This window comes from Sander lucioperca, chromosome 14 (genome assembly GCF_008315115.2).
Source record: "Sander lucioperca isolate FBNREF2018 chromosome 14, SLUC_FBN_1.2, whole genome shotgun sequence".
Taxonomy (NCBI): Eukaryota; Metazoa; Chordata; class Actinopteri; order Perciformes; family Percidae; genus Sander; species Sander lucioperca.
This window is the reverse complement of record NC_050186.1, coordinates 20,367,001-20,393,297: the sequence shown is the minus strand read 5'-3', so window position 1 is coordinate 20,393,297 and position 26,297 is coordinate 20,367,001. Positions and strand designations below refer to the sequence as shown.

At 40.1% G+C, this 26,297-nt stretch overlaps 1 protein-coding gene across 1 annotated transcript in view; it reads right to left on the bottom strand.

Annotated features, from left to right (window-relative positions):
• The window catches only part of pkhd1l1.1 (PKHD1 like 1, tandem duplicate 1), a 48,958-nt gene that overhangs the window by 3,331 nt on the left and 19,330 nt on the right, over nt 1-26,297 (bottom strand). The window contains exons 36-74 of the mRNA XM_031295688.2: nt 26,024-26,194; nt 25,210-25,415; nt 23,829-24,801; nt 23,327-23,575; nt 22,608-22,757; nt 21,671-21,845; nt 20,517-20,673; nt 20,235-20,391; nt 19,450-19,659; nt 18,974-19,103; nt 16,048-16,289; nt 15,369-15,505; nt 14,159-15,188; nt 13,832-14,023; nt 13,060-13,211; nt 12,779-12,938; nt 12,123-12,294; nt 11,724-11,812; nt 11,200-11,363; nt 10,391-10,520; nt 9,963-10,081; nt 9,666-9,795; nt 9,137-9,310; nt 8,880-8,983; nt 8,135-8,261; nt 7,825-7,946; nt 7,650-7,740; nt 7,340-7,488; nt 6,780-6,902; nt 6,541-6,652; nt 6,099-6,215; nt 5,825-5,990; nt 5,134-5,366; nt 4,709-4,873; nt 4,432-4,589; nt 3,428-3,563; nt 1,605-1,949; nt 1,355-1,506; nt 1,095-1,241 (exon numbers count right to left, since the gene is read on the bottom strand). Coding sequence (XP_031151548.1) covers nt 1,095-1,241; nt 1,355-1,506; nt 1,605-1,949; nt 3,428-3,563; nt 4,432-4,589; nt 4,709-4,873; nt 5,134-5,366; nt 5,825-5,990; nt 6,099-6,215; nt 6,541-6,652; nt 6,780-6,902; nt 7,340-7,488; nt 7,650-7,740; nt 7,825-7,946; nt 8,135-8,261; nt 8,880-8,983; nt 9,137-9,310; nt 9,666-9,795; nt 9,963-10,081; nt 10,391-10,520; nt 11,200-11,363; nt 11,724-11,812; nt 12,123-12,294; nt 12,779-12,938; nt 13,060-13,211; nt 13,832-14,023; nt 14,159-15,188; nt 15,369-15,505; nt 16,048-16,289; nt 18,974-19,103; nt 19,450-19,659; nt 20,235-20,391; nt 20,517-20,673; nt 21,671-21,845; nt 22,608-22,757; nt 23,327-23,575; nt 23,829-24,801; nt 25,210-25,415; nt 26,024-26,194 — 7,916 coding nt within the window. The remainder of the gene's footprint in view (nt 1-1,094; nt 1,242-1,354; nt 1,507-1,604; nt 1,950-3,427; nt 3,564-4,431; nt 4,590-4,708; nt 4,874-5,133; nt 5,367-5,824; nt 5,991-6,098; nt 6,216-6,540; nt 6,653-6,779; nt 6,903-7,339; nt 7,489-7,649; nt 7,741-7,824; nt 7,947-8,134; nt 8,262-8,879; nt 8,984-9,136; nt 9,311-9,665; nt 9,796-9,962; nt 10,082-10,390; nt 10,521-11,199; nt 11,364-11,723; nt 11,813-12,122; nt 12,295-12,778; nt 12,939-13,059; nt 13,212-13,831; nt 14,024-14,158; nt 15,189-15,368; nt 15,506-16,047; nt 16,290-18,973; nt 19,104-19,449; nt 19,660-20,234; nt 20,392-20,516; nt 20,674-21,670; nt 21,846-22,607; nt 22,758-23,326; nt 23,576-23,828; nt 24,802-25,209; nt 25,416-26,023; nt 26,195-26,297) is intronic.

Genomic DNA, 26,297 nt, shown 5'->3' with positions numbered 1-26,297 from the left:
TGTTGACAGCTAACGCTAAACGGTGTAAAGTTTGACTGTGTTTCAGCTGTCGGAAAAACAACACAGACGGTGCGTTCAATGAAACTGGTAAACTACAGCCTCATGGTGCATTTGAAGTTATTGTAAATGTCCTTTTCCCACCTGGTGGTTGTTTTTGTCGTTCAACAGCAATTTACTAGTGAAATAAGTTATTGTTATTGTTATACATTATTATTAAATCATTTAATTTTGACCATATGGCCTTAGCAATAAACAAGCCGTTCTTTAATGTCACCAACTGTTGTTTAGTACCCTTTTTTTTTCTTTTCTTTTTTTACTTTCTTAAAAAGTATCGGTTCAGGCACTGTTAATTATGTATGCGATTAATTTCTATTAATTAATTACAGAGTATGTAATTAATTAGATTAATTTTTTTAATCGATTGACAGCCCTAGCCACAACCAATCGCTAACGTTTGGTCGTGACGTCGGCTTAGCAATACTAGCGTTTGCCTTAGCCGACTCCTTCACCATTAACGGAGAGAGCTGGAAAAAAAAAGGAGGGCCACAACATCATGGCCACCAATAAAACTCAGGATCTGGATATTCGGCAGCGTTGCCACAACGGACCGAATGGCTTCGCTCGCATCTTTCTCTGCCGTCATTACGAAACTACAATTCAAACTAGCGCACGATCCACGACCTCAACGTCATCGTTCTCAGCCACTCCCTCTGTTCGCTGATTGGACCGCCAAAGATTTGGCCGGAGAAAACCCAAGAATATAACGCAAACCCAGATTGTGTACTGAAGGAAAATGACAACTGAGCATAAGTACGTAGGAGGGCAAAGCCAGGCTAATGGTAAGCATCTTCTAAGATGGTTCTAAATCATCTTAAAGTGAGCATTGTTTTGACCAACAAACAAAAGAACAAAGTGAACAAAATACTATGCAAGCTGAATCAACAAAAATAAAACTATCAGTACTGTACTCAGAAATCAAGATGGGGAGGATGAACTCGATGATAGAAAATCAGGAACAGAAAACTGTAATTTCTTTGATTTAGCAGCAGCTGTGCAGTGAGAACAACCTGTTTCCAGATATATCATTGCCTCACCTGCTCATCCACAGCCATGAGACTGGGCTGCTGGTACAGAGGACCCACAAACTCTCCGGCTATCGGCTCCTCTATCAGCAGCAGATTGTACACCCTGGACACGTAGCTCACTGTAGGCTCCTCCCTCGTCACTTCTGCTGTGGCCTCCTAAAATTTAAAAGCAGAAAACCATAGAACCAGCATTCGTGTAAACCTGACAGAATTGTTTTTTTAGTGCAAGTTTTACTAAGTAGATGTTAAGATTAAGTCTTGACGTTCACCTGATTCCAGCTGGGGTCAGATGATGGGGGAGGAGGCCGGATGACACCCATCGAAGAGACGTTGAAGCCGATGGACTGACTGAGGTTTCCGGAAACTGCTGCCTGACCCAGATCATCAGCGATGCTCTTCAACAACGTAAAGTCCTCCTCATCTGAGGCGACAAAGGGAACACAGAGATGTTCACAGATTAGACCTAAAAACAGTCTGTAAATACAATATAAGCTCAGAAAGTACTGTACTCCCACTCACTGTTGGTGCTGTTGGTGGTTTGCTGGACTGGAGGTTTCTTGATCTCCACCTCCACCTTCAGGCTCGTAGATCTCTTCCTGCGCCGTGCACCTCCATCCCCCCGGATGATGTTAGTGATTCGGATCATATTTGGGGGAATCTTGAGGAATACAGCAAGGTTCTGGATCAGACTTTCTCCAAAAAATTGATCCTCAGTCATGGCGGGCAGCTCAAAGGAGATGAAGAGAAGCGGGGAAGTTCGGATCTCCACTGGCTGGGTGCCTCTTAGTACGACCTTCATCATCTTGTAGTCCTGGTCGAAGTAGTTGGTGCCCACAGTGGCATTCAATTGGGGGACGTATTGATCTGAAGGGATAAAAGAAAGATAAAGACATACAGTAATATGATTGCTGAATTAAACTTAAGTTTTGCTACTTAGACCCTGCTTTTTTCCTAGTCCCCTAATAAATGTTATGGTTATTTTTGATTATCATTATTCACATATTTTTATTCAGTTTTCAGAATAAAAATTGGCAAAAAAACTTATCTTACAGACTCCCTTATCACACATACAAATGTTAACACTAGCCTACATCTGTCCCATACATAAATCCATTATATCAAGGGAAACTTCCACACAAAAATGTCCAGATCTACATCTCTACCGAATCCATCACCACAGCTACATCCTCCACCCTGACCAACTGCCTCACCGATATTCAAACCTGGATGCAAACCAACTTCCTCCAGCTCAAATACAATAAATCCGACTTGATGCTCATGGGCCCGAAATCCCTCACAAAGAACACCCATAACTTCTGTCTCACTGTCAACAACTCCACCCTGTCTCCATCCCCACACATCCGTAACCTGGGAGTCATCTTCGACAGCACCCTCACTTTTGAAAATCACATCAACCAAATAACCAGAACTGCCTTCTTTCACCTCAAAAGCATTGCCCGTCTCCGCCCATCACTCAACTTCTCTATTGCCGAAACTTTGATTCACGCCTTCATCACTTCCAGAATTGACTACTGCAACAGCATCCTCTATGGTTCACCTGCAAAAGCCTTACATAAACTCCAATACATCCAAAACTCTACTGCCCGTCTCCTCACCCACACCCATTCCTGTGATCACATCACTCCCGTTCTTTAGAACCTCCACTGGCTCCCTGTTTCCCAACGCATCCAGTTTAAATTCCTCCTCCTCACCCACAAAGCCCTCCATAACTAGGCTCCGTCCTACCTCACAGACCTGCTACACCACCACAATCCCCCCCGTAAACTCCGCTCCTCTGACGCAAACCTCCTCACCACTCAGGACCAAGCACCGTACCTGGGGTGACAGAGCTTTCACTATTGCAGCCCCCTCTGGAACTCCCTACCCATACACATCTGTGACTGTACTGACCTGGACACATTCAAAACACTAATCAAAACACACCTCATCAGATTAGCTTTCCACATACAATAGTCTTCCATTTCTCACCTGATAGTTACTGGTTTTATTGTTTTTAATTGCTTTTAATATGCTTGTTTTATGTGTTGGTTTTATTGCTTATATGTTTTTAATGTGCTATATGTGCTGGTTTTACTGTAAAGTGTCTTTGAGTACCATGTAAAGCACTATATAAATAAAATGTATTATTATTATAAAAGAAATTCGATCAACATCACCATACGAAAACACATGAACAAAATGTGTATGTATATGTGTGTGTATTATATTGCCCTACTCCACACATTTGATTACACCTACAGAAAAAACACACCCGACATAATAAGATTAGAGTGTTTAATAGATTCTGAAGGCCCTAACCTGCTTGTGTAAAGCATTAGTACCTGCATAGATGGGCTTCTTCAGGGTGTAGTCAGTGTTGTCAGCGTTCCACTGAACGTTAGTTGGGGCAATTAGATTGTTGTCAACGTACACATCCAACCGCTGTGGCTTGGAGTAGAAGACTGACACCATGATGCTCTGCACACATCAAAAAACAAAATGTATTTTAGTTTAAAAATTGTCACATTTAAAGCAGCCATATTATGCTCATTTTCAGGTTCATAATTGTATTTTAAGGTTGTACCAGAATAGGTTTACATGGTTTAATTTTCAAAAAACACCATATTTTTGTTGTACTGCAGTGCTCTCTCTCACTGCTGCAGATCCTCTTTTCAGCTGGTCTCTGTTTTAGCTACAGAGTGAGACCTCTTTTCTTCTTCTTCTTCTGTACTATCTTTGATTGCACTGCACATGCCCAGTAGCTCAGATGTAGATCATGTCAGCTAGCTAGCTCCATAGACAGTAAAAGAAAGGCTGTTTCTACAACTTCGGTCAGTTACAAGGCAGGATTAGCTGGGAGACTTCTAAATGAGGGCGCACATGTAAGTAGTTCTTTTGTAGATTATGGTGAACTTGTGTGTGTTGTAGCAGTGCTTTGCTACTGAGAACGAGGTAGCATGCTAGTGTTAGCATACTAGCGTTAGCATTAGCGTTAGCATGCTAACGCTACGAGCTAATGGTTGCGGTTAGCCTGCTCGTTTCGGCTTGTGACGTCACAAGCCGTGCCGATTTTGAACAGCTCACCCAGAGACTGAAGGCAGGACACATTCAGAAACCGTATCTCACTCTAAACAGCATGGGTGGATTTTTTTCAAAGTTTCTATGTGTGTGGAAGCACCAGAGACACAACATAACACCCCAAATCCCAGAAAAAGTGATTTTTTCATAATATGGGCACTTTAAAGAACTCTACAACTTAATAACATTATTGTACTGAAAATCTAAAAAGGGAAGCTGTTAATGTTGTCAACTGTAATATTTAGTGTTCTCCTGGCTGTGCACTGACCTCAGATGGATCAGCGTTGAGCATCATGAGGCGAAGTTTCTGAGGGCTAACGCTAGTGAAGAAGACGTCGTAGGAGCGACCAGTGGCCACGATGCTGTGGAAGAGAGACACTCTCTTCTGGCAGGTGTAGCCTGAACACCAACCGTGATCCTGAGGACCTGGATGCAAAGACAACTGAATTAAACACTTTCTGTTTTCTTTTTCCCAACTGATTTTAGAGGTTGTTTTGGGGTTTTAATCATATACAGAGAACACAGAACTACAGGATACAACCAACCGTTGATCAGATCCAAAAAGCCGTCTCCGAGCACAGCGACGGGGGACAGACGTCTGGTCTCTGTGTCAGAGTCCAGACTCTCAATCGCCAGCATCCTGTAGTTCAGCCCGAAACACTTGTAGCTCTGCCAGGAACTCATGTACGTGCAGTCTTTCCTGATCACACCTAACACCGGGAACACACCGCAGGCATAAAATTAGTTTTATTATTTATGATTTTCTGATATACCTGTCAGCAGAGGGGTAACACAGGACAGTAGGTATGTGTAATAATTCTTCTATTTTCTGTCTTTATCTTTAACAATAAAACTTTTGACTCTGCAAGGTCTTCAAACACTGCGCATAAAACCAATAAACTAATGTATTCATTTTAACTTTATATCTTTTATTTGCATTGGTCTTTTTTCCCTCCATCGATCTCGCTACCTTTTTGTGGAGCGATCTGGTTCACAGGGATGCGGCTGCCGTTGAGGAAAGTGAGCATGACTTTTGGGATTCGGTAGTCGCCCAGCCCTCTCCTGGGATCACCTCCCCACTCGTACTCAGACTGAGGCACCACAGCTCCCACTGCACCCAGGAATGAACCGTCCAAGTCCTTCAACAAGGTCTTCTTCTTCGCGTCGCAGTCCATGTCCACACAGTCAGATGGGTTCGCTTTACTAAAGCACAAAAACATCAAGTTAGCAACATTATTTCACCAAGCACAAAACAGCAGAAAGTTGTAATCTAAGTCTTATAATGGTGATTTCAAGTTCAAAAACATTTTATGTAAAAATACACTTGTTTTTGTCAGTTCAAATCCTACATTTAAGCAGCAACAATTAATATATTTGACTTTGATGAGATGGCAAGACACTAGAGTCTAACTCAGAAGCGTTAATGAACCAGGAAAATAAACACATCTGAAAACGATCATATCACTTTTAAATTTTTTAGAACATTCCTTAACACAAAAATCAAATATTAAATCTATTTTCCTCTGAAACATATTTTGCTGTTGTCATTTCATTGTATACTTATGCAGGTGTGTCTCCAATTTTATAAATTATTTTCTCACTATATCATGTACATAGAAATTGAATTGCAGATTTTGCAAGCCTGGTATCTGTTGATTTACCTCACATCAGGCCTGTGGATGAAGACTCTGGCCTGCTCTGTGCTGTCGATCATCGTTATGCCTGAAACGTGCACAGGGTGCTGCAGGTCCTCGTTGATCGGGTTGGTGATGAACATGAAGTTAGTCTCGCCGGAGCAGACATCTCGGAAACCGACGAATGTCGTGTCTGAAAACGAAGCAAGAGAAATGAGGAAAAAGGAATACGTTCACTGTGAAGATGGCAAACATCACTCCATCAATACTACTACTCCCACACCTCAGAGCTTGAACTCACCTATGACTTTCATTAGTCCTTTGATGGCGTTGTAGTTGTTGTTCACATGATGGGACTTTATTGGAGCACTGTTGTGTGCAGATCCAAAAGTTGGCCAACAGATTCCAGATCTGCCACCTGTACAGAGTGAAAACAGAGTCACAAAGTTTAACCTGCAAAAAAGGAACTTTCAATGACGTTAAATTTCTTGGTTGGTTAAATTAAATAGTCAAAATGAAACAATTAGAACCTCTTTACTAATTTATTCAAGATGTTTGTAAAGTCCAGATGTCCAAGTTTTTATTTTTCATTGCAAAAACTGTTTCTGTATCAACACAAATACACATACAAATACAGCCTAAGATTTCTCAGCCTAAGAATGTCACGTTATCCCCAAATCAAAACAATAAATCTACTTTGTAGCAGTGACGTGATGTTTTGGCAGCATCAGTTGGTACTGTACCTTTGAGAGGCCTTGGGGCTCGATGGCCGTTGCTGATGACCATATTAAAGTCACTGCTGGGCAAAGTGGCTGAACAGTTGAAGCTCGGGCTGCTGCCAACAATCAAAGCATTCTGGGAAAAGATTAGCATGAGGAATTAAAAAAATATGTCAATATTAAAGTCACTACTATACACCAAACTACCTAAATGATATGTGATCAATATGAGAGGAAAGTAAAAACTAAATAAACCCTCTCACCTGAATATGTGCAGTTTTATCTGCGTATGCATGGGAGAGAGAAGGAGGAGCGAAGATGAGAGGCATGATGCCCATCCCGTTGTCCACCAGGGTCACGTTGGAAACAATAACATCCATGATGGTCTGTGAAGGGAGGGGAAGAACAAGATGATGATCCGTTGTCATTTCTTGTGAACAATCAAGGTTATCTTAATCCTGCGGTTCTTGGTCTTTCTTTCAGTATCCATAAACTCTTATAAATATTTCCCTGTGAATTGAATAAAACCCAGTGATATTAAGACCAGAGTATCAGCTATTTTGCTCCAGTAAACATAAACGTTTTTACATGAACATTCGCATAATGTACCTTAAAAAGACAGCAGAAACTAAATACACATCAATTACTTTCTCTGAGCCTCTTCAACCCCAAAGAGACTCAGATGGCCAGTTTTCTTTACTTTTCCTGACCCTTAACATCACTTGACCTCGAGGTTAAGAGGCCCAACTCCGCGCATTGCTTTGTGGATGAATTAAGCCCATAAATGAAGGTTTCCGTAAAAGAAGAAGTTTCGTATTGAGACCTGGAAGTAGATGCCGTAGTCAAAGCTCCTCCAGACGAAGAAGCCCTGGATGAGGCTGCAGCCGGGCAAACCGTCTTTGTTCAGATAGACTCCGAACAGACCGCCGTGAGCCTCATTGTGAATCCACTTCTCATTCTTGTTCAGATAACCTGCAGAAGTCACAGAGGAAAACAATCTGAGAACTTCTGTTCTGCATCCTTCTCGTCAGTCTGAGCACTCAAGATCTATGACATGATCGGAAACTCAGAAAATGTCAGGCCAGCATAAGAAACGTTCACTATCACTCATTCATCGTAATCATTTCCGTCACCTGGACATGGTTCACCGTTGATACGATAAGCGACTCTCTCGTAACCTGCCACAATGTTATGCTGCAGCACAACATTTGTCCCCTCATTGACCTGAAAAAATACAGTACAGATCAAAAATGCAGCAACAGATTTTAATACTATAAGTAGTTTATATTGTATTTTGAGATGACGGACCTCGATGGCAGCGTTCCAGGCGTAGTTAAAGGGCTCCTCTCTGTCCTGATATGATCCAGGCCACTGCGTCATCATCACCAGGTTCCTCCTCAGTTTTATCTTGTTGCCCCAAATTCTGAAACCTGAAAACAGGAATGCATTTTAATACTTTAAAGAGTTCCTGTTCAGTGCTGGGGAAACTGACTTCACTTTGTTAAACTGGCCACATTTACTTCATTTAATTTATTAAATTAAATCGTATTGCATTATCCGTCCCAATGTGTAAATGTTAACATATTTGTAAATCCTTTTTTGAGGGTTCAGTGTTCACCTTCTCCCACAGTGCGGTAGACAACGTTATCGTCAACGTTCAGTCCGTCCGTCCCAAAAACTCCGATGGCTGGAGAGAAGCCGTCGTGAAAAGCACAACCCTGAATGTACGAGTCTTTTTCTGAAACCTTTCAACACAAAAAAAAACATATTTATTTTGCATTTTACAAATTTAACAGATACTTCCCTCTTATTAGTGAGCTACAACAAGTCTAAACAGCACCTAGAGGTCATGTGAACTCCTACTGATTGTTATAACAGATAAGAGACTTTTTCCAGCTCTGTGATCCAGTTACATAATGTAGAAAAAGAATATTTCTTTAAAGTAATTATTTCTGCACAATTACTTTACTTAGATTTTTGTATTGTTCTGATATAAAACTTGATACTCTTACTTTTCCAAAGAAAAGCAGTTCCTGTATTTAAAAATTGTATTAAAACTTCCATAGTCTTTGAGAGCCATAATTCTTTATCTTCATTTATCTGTCTGATGGGCGTAAACTGCCATAACACTTCTAGATTTATTAATAAGTCAATTTTCATTCGAGCCTCAGAGTAAATTTATTTTCACATAGATACAATTAAGAGGACTCTTTATTCCAAAGTGTATGTAGCCTCCACATTTAGGTTTCATTCAACATGCATGTAGTCCGGTAATCCTTAGGTTTTAATGTGTGTGTGTGTGTGTGTGTGTGTGTGTGTGTGTGTGTGTGTGTGTGTGCGTGTGTGTGTGTGTGTTGCTGTACCTCTCCCAGGTTGAGGAAGGCCACAGAGTAACGAGGGTCAGTGTAGTCGGTCCAGCCTTCTTGACCAGAGCGGAAGAACTCCACGTTCCTGATCTGAGCCTTGCCTTTAGGAATAAAACATCAAACATGCTTAATGTATTTAAATAGAAATTAAGGCAAAACCATACCAGGGTGGAGTATGAAGTATATGAAGTTATCGTCACACAGTCAACACACTATCCTGTTAGAATAGAAATCACATTTAATACTCTACCTACCTTTATAGTCGATTCCGGCCCACGAGTAGGTGCCCACCAAAAGTCTGGCTCCGAAGGACTCCGTCATCATATCTAGATACTCCTGACCAATGATCTTAATGTTTCTGGTCACGAGACCGACATCAGCCGCCAGAGTGTAGGAGAGCGATGTACCGGAGACGGAGCGAGTCTCACCTGAAGAGAGAGAGAGAGACAGAGAGAGAGAGAGAGAGAGACAGACAGACAAAGGTCAGTCTGAAACTATGGATATTTCAGTATAATACAATAGAAATGCACACTGCAACATACTACACTGTTTCAAATGTTTACAACTGTTTAAATTAGATCTGTAGCATAAACTTGTAAATCTGTAATCTAAAAGCAAATGTGAAAACTTTTATAACGTGACAATGAGCTGAATATCTAGTGAGACATATTAGCTGGCGAGTAGCAACATGGATATTATTCGATTGGACATTTTTGCAGTACGTTGAACATCATTCTGCAGCTCTGGAGACAGTTGCAGTATCTTTAGAGATGTTGAACTGACCGATGTGAGTGTGGATCAAAGACTGGTTCAGGGTCAGATTACGGCCGTCTGCTGACACGGCAGTGATCTGATGTTTTTCTGTCTCCAACGCGTTGTAGCTGGTGGTGGAGATGACCACCTCGTCTCCAACCTGCAAAAACAACATGGAAACACATGGCTGAATACTAGCTTTGGCAGTGGTCAGACTATTAGATACATAACCACATAAACAATTATTGTTTAATTACGTGTACTTTAAAAAACTTTACATTTCAAAACACAAATACAGAGTTAAAAGTAAAAAGAAACCACGCTGACCTGCCAGTCCACAGACTGCGACAGGGTCAGAGTGTTGGATCCAGAGTCAGCAGTGGCAGCCAGTTTGGTGTGGTAAACGTTGTGAGGTTGTCCATACAGCTCCAGTGTACCAAACACACCTGTGGTACAACAATATACACACAGAGTCGGAATCCCTCTGGGCTGGTATTATTTATTTTATGGCATTATTATACTATATGTTACATATATATATAATTTGGTCATTCATTTATACAAACAAAAGATACTGATTTATGATGAATAATATAATTAAATATATGTTTCATAATATATATTTAAAATATTAGGGTAGGCGATTTAGATTTAAAGTAATTCAGTAGTAGTACATAAACATTGCATGAAAGGTACAGTAGCAAATATTTAATCTATTAGTTCAGGCAAAGTTATTTTTGATGCTGTTTTCTTACCCAGGACTTTGGATCCCTGGTTGGGTCCGTTAGGCAGAGGCCAGTCAGGCGTGCGGTGGTTCCCTCTCAGTTTGATGTGCAGCTGACCTCTGAACGGTTCGTCAGCCCATCCTGCGATCAGCCTGCCGCCCTGAAACAGCAGGAGACACAAACATCACTCACTGAACATACTGTACTGAACCAGGCATCAACTCTCTGCTTTTACTTACATTATCTATTTATCTATTATCTAATCTCTACAGTGCTATCTAATTTTATCAATTTATGCGGACATTCTGTGAAATGTAACAAAGCACTTTCACGCAAGTACTGTCAAGTTTTGAGGGTACTTGTACTTTAATTGAGAATTTCCATTTTATTCCTATTTTGTACTTCTACTCTACATTGTGGAGGCAAATAATAGCTCCACTTTTACTAGCTGCAACATTAAAGTGATAAACACATCAATGCTTCAATAGTTATAATCCAGTAATATGAAATACATTATTCTGAATACTTCTTCCACCACTGATTGATTTAGTTAAATGTTGATGACACTCTTTGATGATACTTTTTCTCTGTTCTGTCATGTTAAACTGTTACTGCTGATACCATCCACTCAGATCTGTATCTAATACGTCCAAAGAGGCTTCTGTTGTTCCTGGTGGGGACATAAACTGACATTTAACAACACAAAAGACGATAAATAACTTTACACTTGCAAAAGTTCAGCTCTTAAAAGAAAAAAAAATACATGAAAAAACATGATTTCTTTTAAAGTGATAATCTGAGTGATCATGGAAGTGAGAGTGATACGTGATCACACTGACCTGGATGGAGATGTAAACAGCGTCTACCACCACAGTGCTGTATTCAGGAGCAGCCCGCGCCTGTCTGGAGGATGAGCTGTTCATGTTGTCGGGGATTTCGAGAACTCCAATGACCGTCAGCTTGTTGAGAGGAGGAGTGTTGATGTCCAAAACAACCCACTTCCCTGTGGTTTGACGTGGATACAAAAGTATTTATATATATATATATATATGTATATATATATATATATATATATATATGTATATATATATATATATATATATATATATATATATATATATATATATATATATATATATATATATATATATATATATATATATATATATATATATATATGTATATATATACACAGTTGTACCTAAACACTAACAGTTTACTACCATAAGATCTGGTTCAAGCCAAATATTTGGCTGTTATTGTGAATTTAAAAACAATACTGTCAACATAATGAACATTTCTACATTAGTTGTCTTTTTCTTTTGGTTTATTTAAAAAATGTTGGTGTTCTTCTAGACATTACCTGCTGGGATGACCACATCAGAGCCCTCTGTTGGTACAGAAAAGTTATTTTCAGCTGAACTTTTCCAGAAAGAGACATCAGACCACCGACTAGAGAGAACCACACAAACAAAGAAAAATTTTAGCGTTAGGAAACCAGAGTCAACATACAGAAATAAAAAATGTTAGTTCTGATAGTACATTAGGCTATTAACACTTATGTATTTTTACTTAAGTAAGATTTTGAATATAGGACTTTTTACTTGTAACCCTCACCCTATTTTTACATTACTGTATTATGTTAGAAATAGAGTAAGTAGAGGAAATACATTGCTGAACACTTTTTCTGTCTGACTATAGCTAGTGAGATAGTTTATTCCTGGTATGGCATTAATAAAATGTTGAAGAGGGTTAAGCGTACGTGAAGTTGTCAGGCCGGCCGGTGGGTAAGGGGGCGAGTGTGGCTGGAGGTGGTGGAGGTGGTTGGATGCAGTTGGGGAAGAAGCATCGGAACACCATGAAGTTCACCTCGGAGTCCATCATGGAGCGGTCAACGCTGTTACGACGCCTGCGCTGGCTTGTCTTCCCAGATACTGTAGACACAGCAAACAAATCAATCACTGAATGTTTTGCTGAATGTTCCTGTGTGATTTAGTCGTAAAAGGACAAACTATGAACTCCAGTTTGAAGACATCATAAAATCTAATGGCTTACTGTGATTTAAGATGTGGATTAAGACCATTAACAATAGCACTGCTCACAAAAATAATTTTGGTTTTGGCAGGTGCCAACAGATTCAGAACAGTTTCCGCTCTTCATAATCAGAATCAGAAAAAGGTTTATTGCCAAGTAAGTACTTACAGTCTTTAAAATGTAAAAAAAAATTGTTCAGCTGCAATATCTTGTTTTGTCTGACCCAAAGTTCAAAACCCCATTGAGAAAAATGGCAATCCTCACATTTGAGAAGCTACAATCAGTCAAAGTTTGGCTTCTTTGCTTAATATAAACAACTGAAAGATAAATCAATCAATTTAATTAGCATTAAAATCAATAGATCCATAGTAAAGTAAATCTAACCGATGTAGTAGAGGTTGTTGGAGGTCTTGTTGAAGTACCAGTCTCCATTCTTGTTGTTGCTGAAGCTCAGCGCTGTCGATGAGCCGTTCCTCTCATCGATGATACGGAATCTGTCTAGACTCTGGGTGAAGTTGTGGTTGATGATCACATATTGATCGGACTGTGTCAGGGGGGAAAAGTACAAGCAAAGCAGAAAAATTGTTTGAGATTTGATGTACATTTATATAGTATGGTCCTATTATTGTGCTTAAATCACATCAAGTGAAGGCTCTTTTACCCACCTTGAAGCCGTAGAATTTTGCAGTATAAGTGATGTTGGTAATTTGATCCACATTGTTAAAGTACCAGTTGTACGTTTGTTCAGAGGGCAGCAAGGCCATCCAGCCAAACTTATGAGTCATTCTCTTCTTCAAATAGGGAACCACACTGATGCCTATAATAGTCAAATTAAAACAACTTGTACTCTTATATTACAGCAGGTACATTTATGCATTTGGTAATGCTTTACATTAACCCTATATAGCATTTTATAAGCAGAATATAAACAGACCAGACACTGCAGGCAAAAAACATCATCGTCAATTTTGAGATTTTGCGCAATTTTGTTTCCATTACATGTCTTCTTTTATTTATTATATTTGCACTTTCAGTGTGTGTATTCTTTGAATTACATATTACACATTTTACAAAATAATTATAAAGTATATTTGACCATTTTAATAGGTAGGGGCCAAAATTTGGAACAGCTTACCAGATGACGTGAGATACTCTGAATCGTTTTTCATAAACAGCAGTCATAACCACTATGGAAATAATTTATACTAATCCGTTTGTATCCTTTGTCATGGTTCAATTTTAAGCATTGAACATTGTTTGTGTTATATGCTATTGATAGTTTATTTTATAAAGGTTTCTGCAGTAAATTTCAAGACAGAGATCTACTGCACTCCAAACTAAGCACCAGTAGAGGACAGTAAAGATTACAGATAAGTTACTGCTTCTTCCACAACAAAATGACATGTAAAAGCAGTAAGTCTGTGTGTGTGCTAATACCATGTGAGTTGGTTAACATGACATCCTTGCCGGCCAGAGAAGCCGGTGATGGGTTGTTGAACGCCAAACGATGGAAGTTGACGGTGTGGTCGCACACAGCGCCGGGGAAACCTACGCTCCACTCGGCACTTTCGGAACAGTGAGCGGGGTCCAGCAAGGGGCTCGAAGGCACGACTTTGTGATTGATATTTCCTGAAAACAAGAAAACACGAGGGACTGATTAAAAATATAGTTTGGAAATGTTATACAACAGACTGAACATACTATGACTAAGTGATAAATTTGTGCAATACATAAACAAATGAACAGTAAGAGACTAAAGAGTACCTGTGAGGGAGCCATCAGTGTCCACCAACTGCACCTCATGCTCCCACCTGAAGCCGGCCTTGTTGGGTGAATTGAAGTACTGGATACCACTAAACCTGACAGCCCAGCCACCACACCGATCCACACACGTCCCATCGATTGAGGCTACCCCGATGGCTGCGCTTAAACTACGGTTGAAGTTGATGAACTTGGTGTTAAGGACACTCAGACCATCGTCCAGTGGAGCGATGACACCTCGTCGCGTGCTATAGTCATTTCCAAGTCCGAGCTCGTCCACATAGGCCACAATGGTGCTGTTGGATATGGTCGCCCCTCCTTTCTCTCCGAAGCTGCTCACAGCCCACTGCATGATGCGCTTGGCTTCAATACCTGCTTTCTCATTGTTGACCATCAGGAAGCTGTTGAACTGCAAAGCTCCACCATTGACCCACTCGGCACCTTTCTCACAGTTCCAGGTTGTGAGGGAGCGGAAGACAGCTGGCTCAGGGGTTTGGGAGTAGCAGCCTCCGTTCTTCATGGGGAAGAAGTCTGTGAAGATCCAAAGGCCAAACCAGCCCTGAGAGTGAACGGTGTTGTTGTAAAACTCACCGAGGGGAACCCGCTTCTGGCAGATGTTTTGGTCAAAGGAAGGGCCATCAGGGTGCTCGTTCATGCGGTACCAGAAGCCAAAGTGGGTGCCCCCTGCGGCGGCGTTGTGGCGGATGATGTTGTTGGGATTAGTGACCCAGTAGGCTGCAGGAGTGACGTCGTCATTCAGCAGGCTGGTGCTTTGTTTGACAAACACAGCCAGGTTGTACTGCAGGATGTTCTGCGTCTCAATGCCGTCCTCGATGAAGAAGGCCCCACCCATGATGTCGTAGATAACGTTGTGCTCCACCAGCAGCCGGTGAGTGTTGTGAATGGTTACGGCCCTGTTGAAGGTCTGATGGATAGCACAACCTCGCACATATGACTTATAGTTGATGTCTCCCATCAGATGCCAGTGGATGGGATAACGTCCCAGCCTGAAGGCCTGTCCTGCATGGAAGACCTGCAGCATAAAAACATAAAGGTTATCATTTCAATTTGTGTAATAACACAAGTACACGCAAAAGATAAAAGAAAAAAGACAGATAGTTGAAATGAGAAGATTAAAATGCGTAATCTGATCAATATAATTATCTGTAAAGAATAAAAGACATTTTAGCAGAGAGAGTTTGAAGCGTCTCACCTCAACATATTCTAGTCTGCCGATTGCAAGATTCTCATTTGGTCTGGGTGCGTGGAACATGATGCAGCCTCCGAACTGATCGCTGCCGACCTCCTCTCCAAACCGTCCTTGGAAACAGGTTTGGGTGGCGAATTCACCTGCAGCACAGGGACAGAAGGATGTTAATACTGCATACGCCTATGATAATATACATGATGTTGATATTATCTTAAAAAAAGTCTAAACGCTAAACTTCATTAAATAACAATTTGGTAAAAGGCTATTATTTCTTTCCAATTAAAAGGCTTACATCACAATTCAATGCAATCCCTGCTTGTTAGCCTAAATTAAGTTAGTGGATGTATAGATTCTCTTTCAACAATCACACATTATTTTATTATTTTTAAGCAGAAATACCAGAACCTTTCTGGTCCCAGCTGTTAAAACGTGATTATTTGCTGCTTTTTTAATGGTTCATGTGTTTTAAGTTTAACTGACTGATCAGTCTACAAAAACAAGAAATTCATCTTCAGTAAACCTTTCTAAACCAACTGAAAACATATCTACAATATATGTCGGTGAATCTGAAATTGTTGTTAATTTGAATATATTTTAATTCACAGCTTCATTATGTCTCATATTCTTCACTTTTAAACTGTGTTTAGTGTAAATTTAAATCAGAAAAGTTAAAACACAGTACCTGTGTTAAAGCCATCGGGGCAGGCTGGGATCTTGTCGTCCCATTCTTGGTTTTGGGAGCCTCGTACAACAATGTTCCTGGTGAGGACACCCACTTCAGCTCGGCCCTCAAACAACGTACCATCGGGCAGCGTGACGGTCACCCCGAGGTGAGTGTACTTGAGCGGTTCGGTCAGGGTTACATTCTTACCATCAGCCGTCACAGCGGCGATCCTTCTCACCTCGTTTTCGCTCTGGCTGTGCCTGGAAACAAATAAATAATTTCTACCTGCCGCTCTATAAGATTGTTTTATCAATTTCAATCTGCAGAACATTAATACAGTAGGCCTACATTTGATTGGACCTCCCCAAAGCTTTGAAAAAGGGACTAACATCTGTGTAAATCCATCCTTTTCAATCCATTTTTTTTCTTATGACAGTGGTCTCAGACTAAAATGTATGCTGTATAATTGTGTTTATATACATTTTTAGTGGTGAGATATATTGATTTATTATACCTTTAAAGAGACAAATGTATGTACAAGGTAGGGTTGGGTACCGTTTGGATTTTTACGATTCCGATGCCGAACCGGTACTTTTAAAACGATTCCGATTCCTAACCGATTCCTAAACTGAAAAATCAAAGAAAGGCTCTTTTATGGATTTCTTTTAGATTTGAAAATTATTTAAATTTAACAATATATTAACGTTTTAAAGTATTTCAATATATAATAAGTAAACCTAAGTCACCTAACACATAACTACACTAATTTAACAAATAACAGTTACACTATTAACAAGTAACAACAAAATAAATGTTATTGAGTTGGTATGCCAACCAGCTTCAAACTAGCAGTTCTTTTGCAGAAAAATGACCATATTTGCCTTCTCTGGCAAGAAACACACCTCTCCTGACTTATGACATGTCCTGCACAGGAGAAAACTCTCTCAGATGGTGTCCAAGAGGCCTGTACACACAGGTATGAGTTTGAAAGGGCAGACAATTTGAGGCTGTCCCGCCTCCCCCACCACCAGGCTACAGGGTCTAAAGCCATCTATCAGCAGTGATTGTAGAGTGCATGTCGGATAATATACTTACATATTTGATTTAAAGGGAACTTAACCACATGAAATCACATGACGTCAGATGCTGCAGAGGTTACAGTTACTGCTACTATGCTAAGCTAAACTAGTTGCCTTTTAGCAGGATTAGTTTATCTGGTGTTCCTTATCTTGCCAATATGATTGGATTTAGCTAGCGCCTTATTTATGCAGTATAACAAACTCAATTTCTAAGATGTTGGAGCATCAAAATGGATTTTTCAAGTACAGAAACAAAAAAAGGTAGGTAAACTAGCTGTTGGCTAAAGCTATTTTAACAGCTAGCTGTAACAGAAGCGTATCTTTGTTCCCAGGGTCCTATGTTCCCCAGCTCAATGTCTTCTTAATATGACACATTAAGGAGAGTTTCAAACTATTTTAAGTTCTCAGCAATGTTTTTTCTAGGTCAGATGTCCAATGTATGTTTCCCTGGGTTTTCCCTGGGTAAATCTGGCATGTGGCTCAGAGTGTAGAGAGGGTCGGACCTCTTCCACAAGGTTGGCGGTTCAATCCTAGCAAAACGCTGAACCCCAAGTTGCTCCCTTGGTGCTGTATGTGTCCACTGCTCCTAATGCTTAGGATGGGAAAATGCAGAGACTCAATTTCACTACATTGTACCGCAGTTGAATGTGACGAATAAGAATGAAGTTTATGTTGTTTTTAAAGCAGCCATATTATGCTCATTTTCAGGTTCATAATTGTATTTTAAGGTTGTACCAGAATAGGTTTACATGGTTTAATTTTCAAAAAACACCATATTTGTGTTGTACTGCAGTGCTCTCTCTCACTGCTGCAGATCCTCTTTTCAGCTGGTCTCTGTTTTAGCTACAGAGTGAGACCTCTTTTCTTCTTCTTCTTCTGTACTATATTTGATTGCACTGCACATGTGCAGTAGCTCAGATGTAGATCATGTCAGCTAGCTAGCTCCATAGACAGTAAAAGAAAGGCTGTTTCTACAACTTCGGTCAGTTACAAGGCAGGATTAGCTGGGAGACTTCTAAATGAGGGCGCACATGGAAGTAGTTCTTTTGTAGATTATGGTGAACTTGTGTGTGTTGTAGCAGTGCTTTGCTATTGAGAACGAGGTAGCATGCTAGCGTTAGCATTAGCGTTAGCATGCTACGAGCTAATGGTTGCGGTTAGCCTGCTCGTTTCGGCTTGTGACGTCACAAGCCGTGCCGATTTTGAACAGCTCACCCAGAGACTGAAGGCAGGACACATTCAGAAACCGTATCTCACTCTAAACAGCATGGATGGATTTTTTTCAAAGTTTGTATGTGTGTGGAAGCACCAGAGACACAACATAACACCCCAAATCCCAGAAAAAGTGATTTTTTCATAATATGGGCACTTTAAAATCACCCACAGCTTATAACCTTTTACACTCTCTATGCTTATAGTATACTGTTATACTCCTCAATATGCCCTCACATTTGCAGGCAAGAGTTTTCTTGACTTTTGACATTGATATCTTCACAGTGGCTGAACAGATTTTTACATTTTAAACGCATTTGAAACATCCATCTTCCATACAATTTGAACTGCGAAGATACTAATCTTACCAATCACTCACAATGTTAGTTTACATCAAGAGACACACATGCCCTGTGAACATAGGGATGATCCTGCTGTAACTAAACGGAGTGCAGTTTAGTTCTTACATGAAAGTTTATTTATATAGCACAATTCATACACCTCGGCAAAATTACACATTTCTAATGCGTAATTATCTTTATGTGGTATACTGTAAGATGTAAAAAAATGATAAATTCAATTTTGATAAAATATATCGTTACTGCGTTTTAACATTTGAGGTAATCACTGTAGAATTTGAGATCTCACTGTACCTGTGACTGGTGGAAGCAATGACAATTTCATCTCCGGCTTTCCATGTCACTGCCTTCATCAGAGTCAGTGTGACGGAGCCGCTAGTCGCCATCTGGGCCAAGTGGGTCCAGGGGACAGGAACTGGAATACCTGGAGAAACAGGTGGTCGACAATTATATAACATATAACATATACTTAAAGAAAAACACGTTTTTAAAAGTACTTATTATGCTGAATGGCCCATTTCATAGTGTTATATATATCATCACTGATGCATTAATGTGTAAGCAGCATTTATGTTGTAGTTAGTTGAGGTGCAGCTGATTTTATCAACAATAAAAAAAGGTGTTGGTAAGCTTTTTTTATTGGACAGAGCCAAGCCAGCTGCCTCCTATTGTTTCCAGTCTTTATGCTAAGCTAAGCTAATTTGCTGCTGGCGTACAGACAGACACAGTAGTGGTATTGATTCTCTCATCATGTTTGCTTGTGTTCATACCATGCAGGTCCAGCACTCCCTCTCTGACAGCCAGTGTCTTGGTTCCATAAACAGGAAGTTCAGGGGAGCGCAGGTTTCCATGAAGTGTGATGATGGCTTTGTGCTGGAATGGCGCCCCCTCCTGGCCAATCTGGAGCCGTCCACCATCTGTGATCAGGATGTTTTCTGCCTGCAGCTCGATGTCCGCTTCATCAAACACCAACGTCCCTCCTGAGCACAAAGAAACAGCAAATTACAAACCAATACTGGTGGAAAAAAAGAGCTTTATGTTTTATGATCTTGTATTGAGCATTGGCCATGTATGTGACGTCCTCAAGCTCAGGAAGTTTTAATTTCTCAAATATCTTTTTTATTTTAATATATTATCCTATGGATAGATTTATGGATGGATGGATGGATGGATAGATAGATGGATAGATGGATAGATCGAGTACTTTATTAATCCCATCGAGAAATTTTACCGTAACAGCTGCTTAGAGCAAAAAAGACAAAGATAATGAGAAAAAAACAAATATACTATACAATACTCATACAATACTAGTACAATATACAATACCAGTTACACCAATACAACATTAAATTCTGAAAATTTCCTATAAATAAAAAATACTGTGTGTATATATATATATATATACACTATATTTTTTTCACTTCCTAAAAAGACTTCAGGGACCGAAAGGTAAGAGAGAAAAAAAAACATGGGTAAATACAGAAAGGGAGAGAAATCTGACATCATGATATCATTATAAATACACACTCATGATAAAGTCATACAGTATTTGTACCTTGAATGAGGAGCATTTTCAGCACAGGGGTGCTGGTGTCCAGCAGGATGGTCTGGCCTTTAGTGATAACAGCAAACGAGCTCTTCTCGGGTGGAGACAGACCACCCCACGTGAACCTGGATGACCACACGTCAATGTAGAAGAAGTCTGCATTATCCTGAAGAAAGAGACAAATACTAGGTTGAGACAAACATTTACTAAAATTATTTAGAATCAGTCTCATTATACATGAAAGAGACGTGACACTGTGTAAGGTCAGGGGATCTGACTGTCCTCTCTTACCATCTTGGCGATGCCTCGGTTTCCGATGCTGACTCTGACTTTGGTTTTCTGAGACTGGCGCTGAGCGTTCGTCACACAGACGATGTGTGTGTTGTTGGTGGATTGAACGTCACACACAGATCCTGAGATGGTCACGTTGACGTCATTCATGTCGGTGCTGTAAGGTGGGAAAGTGAGTGAACGTGATGAGATTCAATGAGGTGGGAAAGAGTGAAATGAAAAAATATATCAATAGATAGATTAATTAATCACTGAAATAGATAGATTAAACAAAAATGTATATTGCATGCTGTATGTATATATTGAAATACAATAGAAAATAACTTTACTTTAACATATACCTTTTTTTCTATAATGTACTATAACACTGGTAAATCCCACGTTATAACTTTATATAATGTAAAAGAAGATAGTATAATACAATAGCAAGCTTGATAACAATATACTCTATGTGATATACAGTAATGTAATATAATAATAATAATAATAATAATAATAATAATAATAATAATAATAATAAACCTACTATAAACATACCATTTCATACTACAATATATAGTTTATATACAATAATATATTTTTATATAATATACCCTATAGTATACACTATATTATCATACAACATATAATATTACATTATTTTATAATTGTATATTATAATATATTATATTATTACAATCATAGCAATATGAAGATTGAAGTTTATTTCAGACTGACTTTCAACAACAACAACAACAATAGAACTGACCAACAACAACATATTAACAAATCACATCAGCAGTCTGAATCTGGTGCTTTTGTTTATAATGCCTACTTAAAACAACTGTACTTTCATGTCATATAATTAAATAGAATAAAAGTATACAAAATATACTATAAAATACTGTACTTTCACATAACATATCACTATACTATAACACAGTTTTATCTCATATATTATAATTTCATGTTACAATATAATCATTGAAAATATGTTATTGTACATTACTGTATAGAGGCATGTTATGTTAAAGTACAGTATGTTACTGTATCATTCTATGGTATCTCAATATAGTAAAGAAATGATATGATATAGTGAATTATATATATATATATATATATATATATATATATATATATTGTCTGTTGTTCATTATAATGTGTGTACACTGCACCTGAAACCGGAGCCGGTGATTGTAAGCCGGGTGCCTCCAGCGGTGCCTCCTCTCCGTGGAGAAACATCCATGATCACAGGAGTCAACTGAGATTTGTAGGTGTAGCCATTTGATATGTTGACGGCATCCAGCTGGTTAATGACGGCAACCACGCAGCTCAGCACCGACAGAGTGCCTGAGAGCAGACATGACAACAACAGACAGACAGACAGACAGACAGACAGACAGACACATGCAACAACAAAAGGACAGGAAGAATCAAGATCAGGCTCAGAGATAACAAACAGCTTTAGATGTCTTATCGTCCATGACAAGTTATTGTCTTGTATGACATGCCTGACATTTTCTCCGACATGAAAGACGGACAACATTCCTCTTAGAAAGTCTGTGTCTATTAGTGTCCATCAGGGTCCATTTAAAGGTCAACTTAAATTTTAGACTGGTTTGTTATAATGAGGTGAGAAGTGAGATATCATAAACCAGCATTTTTTTTAACCAGCAACTTTAACCATTATTCTGTTTAAATAATGAATTATTCTGTCTGAATAGAGAAAAGAACATTACAAAATAACTATTTTTGTCATTAAAAAATGTTTTAACAATTTGAATCCTCTTGCTACTTTGGACAAAACATGAGTTTCCACACACATTACAGTACATTTGATCAAAAGACCAACTGTTTGATGTCTTTCAATCGTCTTATTTCCTCCGCAAAAAAGGTTATGTTTTCAGTTTGGTTTGTCTGTTTGTTTGTTGGTTTGTCTGTTTTTCAGCAGGATTACAGAAAAGTTCAGGAAATGGGACCATCGGAGCAGCACATGAAGGCACCATTGGCCTTGGTGGAGGTCTGCGCTGAGTGCCATTCTAGGTATTGTATAGTTTGGTTTGATCTGAGTGGATTATCCTGGTGAAATAAACTAAACTAAACTAAACTTACCGTTGATGGATGGAGACTGGCAGTACAGACGAGTCGATGTGGACATTTCTCTGTGAACTTCACACTTCTCCCCGCAGATCCTCACAGTGGAGCTGTGCGGGTCGAACCCAGAGCCCTGCACCGACAGCAGAGCGCCGCCACCATAACTGCCTGAATCACAGATGAGGGAGGGATAACTTATTCAGTAATATATGAAGTACATATTAGGGCTGCACGATATGATGAAAATATCTAATTGCAATTATTATGACTGATATTGCGATTGCAATATGATTCACGATATTGAAGGGAATGATCATGTTTGTATCATTATTCTCATTTTCATTGACTAATATTGAATCTTAAACAAATAAAATGATTATAGTGTGATGATTTTTGCGAGGAACTGTACCAAACAAAGATGTTTTCTGTAGTCTGTAGGATAGGATTTGTAGGCCAGGACGTCTCTGCAGCACCACGATACTTCATTCAGAATGGTTTGACACATATTTTGCCTTTAACAAATATTGCGCCCCTCTGCGATTTGAATATTGCACTCCAAATTGCGATTTCGATAAAACTGATTGCGATTAATTGTGCAGCCCTAGTATATATATAACATTAAACTTGAATTGTTAGGCGTTATAGCAGCAAAGAATAAAAGGAATACAAGGATAAAGATACAATCTGCAGCTAACAGCTAACAAGAAAAGTATTGTTTAGAGTGTCTCTCTGTTTACCCTCGTTGGGCTGCACGCTGCTCAGAGTCAGCTCATACGTGAACATGACACCTGACTGGGCGTGACCTTTGACCTGGTGATGCAGCATGACTGGGTACGCCCCCCCTGGGTTGTCTCCTGCAGTGCACTGAACCTGTGTGTTGGAGACTGCAGACACGACACACGGGACTTGGTTTATGGTGACGGAGATGTGCTGGGAGTCGATGCCAAAACCTGAACCTGTCAATATGACGACTGCACCGCTCGGCCCTGTGGGAAATAAAGATTTAATAACTGAATGTTATATGTACTTTTTACTCTATTTTTACTGCTCTGTTGCAGATGATGTTGGCTGTAAAATGGTTAACACAAATTTAATCGTGAGAAAAAGTATAGTTTTTGAAGTTTGATTAGGAATTGAAGAAATGCCATCCCAAATAAGCTAACAAACTCTCCTCCTGACCAATATTCTTGTTAAAGGGTTGTGTTACTATGACTACATGATGTAGAGGAGCATAATTACCAGTGGGGGGGCTGATGGAGCTGATGACAGGAGTGTGGGCTGCAGAGTAGGTGAAGTTGAGAGGAGGATACTGCACTGAAAAGACCTGGACGTTAGCAGTCACCAGCCCCTCAGTGTGAGGAGGCGTCAGGCAACGAAGCTGCCCCGGCGTCACCTCCTGAATCTGGCAGGGTCTGCCACCGACCATCACGCTGGTGTTCCCTGGAGCGAAGCCGTTTCCAGTGAAGACAAGAGAGGTTCCTCCTGCCAGGCTGCCCACATCTGGGTGGAGGGCAGCTTGGGCACGACTGTTCAGGGTGACAGAACCGGACGCAAGGCCTTTGCTTCTCACAATTACTTTGACTGGGTGGTCGCCCGCAGGCAGAGCGTTTACGCTCAGTGTAATGTTGTCATCAGTCACGGCGATGACTTCCAGCTCTGAGGTGCTGGCAAAGACTGCCACGTCATCCACACTGCTGCCAAACCCTGAGCCAGAGATGGTGACAGTGGTTAGGTTGCTGATGCTGTCGGGGGAAATACTGGAGACCAGAGGAGTGACGGAGGAGGAGTACTTGAAGGAGCAGTTTGACTGACAGGAGCTTTGGATCTTCCCCATGTAGAAAATGACATCACCATTGTGTGGCTGAGAAGGAGAGGTGTCACAGGTAACACAAGTGTAACTGACTGACAGGACGGAGCACGGCTCGCTGGCTACAGTCACTTGTCCTCCAGAGAAACCAGAGCCGTGGATGAGGAGCCGCGTGTGGCCGGTGGGGCTGCCGATAGGAGGCGAGACCAAGTCGACCACAGGCAGAACCACAAAACGGCGGCCGAGCTCATCTGGTATGGCAATGATGGCACTGCCGAGGTTGTTGACTCTGACGGCTACAGGGAGAGCGACACCAATGGGAAGTTGGCTTTCGGGGCTGAGCTGGCAGTTGATCTCAGAGTAAGAGCTGTTGAACACCTGACAGGGCTGATCTCCCACTGTCACCTACAGGACACAGAGACACCAGTGTCAGTCACAACAAGCTCTGTACAGCTATTCACTTTTTTATACAGTGATATAACTCAAGGCTGAGAAAAACACAGTTTAGCATCGGATACAGACAACACAATGATGAAGCATTTGGAGTAGAAATATATTATAAGTCATTTGTCTACAATCTGAAAAAACGATTTGTGGTGACAAATTTCTATCTGCAGATAACAAATCCTGTATAGTTTATTCATTATTAAAGCTTGTATTACATGTTTTTTTTAATTTTCATTAACAACTAAAAGAAGAAAGTACCTGAAGAACAGCTACTGTAAAGTTATATTACTGGACAAAGAATTTCAAAATTTTAATACATTTTTAATTTAAGTCCATTTAGATATGAGCCATAAAAACGCAGCTAACCTCATTAGCACAGGCAGTGTCACTGAAGCCATTGCCCTGAATGTGGATGATCTGGTGGTATGATCCCTGGTTGGGAGAAATGGAGTGGACTGTGGGGGTGGAGCAGGCCAAGACGCTGAAGGAAAGGCCGTCTGAGGTCTCGTTGGTCTGAGGGCACTGTGGGGAGGTGACGCACTGTGGGGCTGCTCTGGAAACACGACGTGAACCTGAAGGGAAGACAGAAATCAATTGATCAGTTGCAATTTGGAAATGTCTTTATTTTGACTTGGATCTCAATTTGACTCTACTGGATGTTGAGTTAGCTGTCTATTAAGAAAAAAAAGAACTATATTCACCTGATATGATTTGTATGTACATGTATTTCCTCTTAACTATGTCAAATAATATAAATAATTACCCCTGTACTAGGGCTGCAGGTTATGAAAAAAATATTCAACATGCAATTACGATGTTGAATATCGCGATAACGATGTTACTTGCGATATTTAAGTGTACTTAGTTCATGCTTTCACTATTCTGTTAAAATACAACTGCTTGTTGAATTTGAAACATTCTTTTATTGAACAAAATTAACATTGAATATAAAGGCACCACTAAAAAAAGAATATCAGTTACAGTTTAAAGTGCAGTTTTCTACTGCTATTTTCTTTCAACTAACACAGAAAATCTCTGAGAGTCTTTTGCAATATTTCGCAGTCTTTCGCGATGTGTTTATTTCGCCAGTTGATATCGTGATGACGATATATTGTGCGCCCTAACCTGTAATTTGATGAGCTGCTGACTGAGAGCATCCTATCCACATCTGTACATTTACCTGTCATGTGTCTGGCCTCCATGCCTCCCACGCTGACAGAGACTTTGCTGCTAATCTCCTCCCGAGCCTCGACTTTCACGACTCCCTGCAGCAGCCTGACTTTGGCATCATCTACGTAGCCACTGCTGTAGTAATACACACCAGGTGCAGTGAAGCGGTAGCTGAAAACCCCTGAGGGGAGCGAAGGAGAAAAAAGAGGGATTAGAAATATGTGACATCAATTCATGGAGCATTCTTAGACATGGTGGGCATTTGTCTCTCATGCATGTTAAAA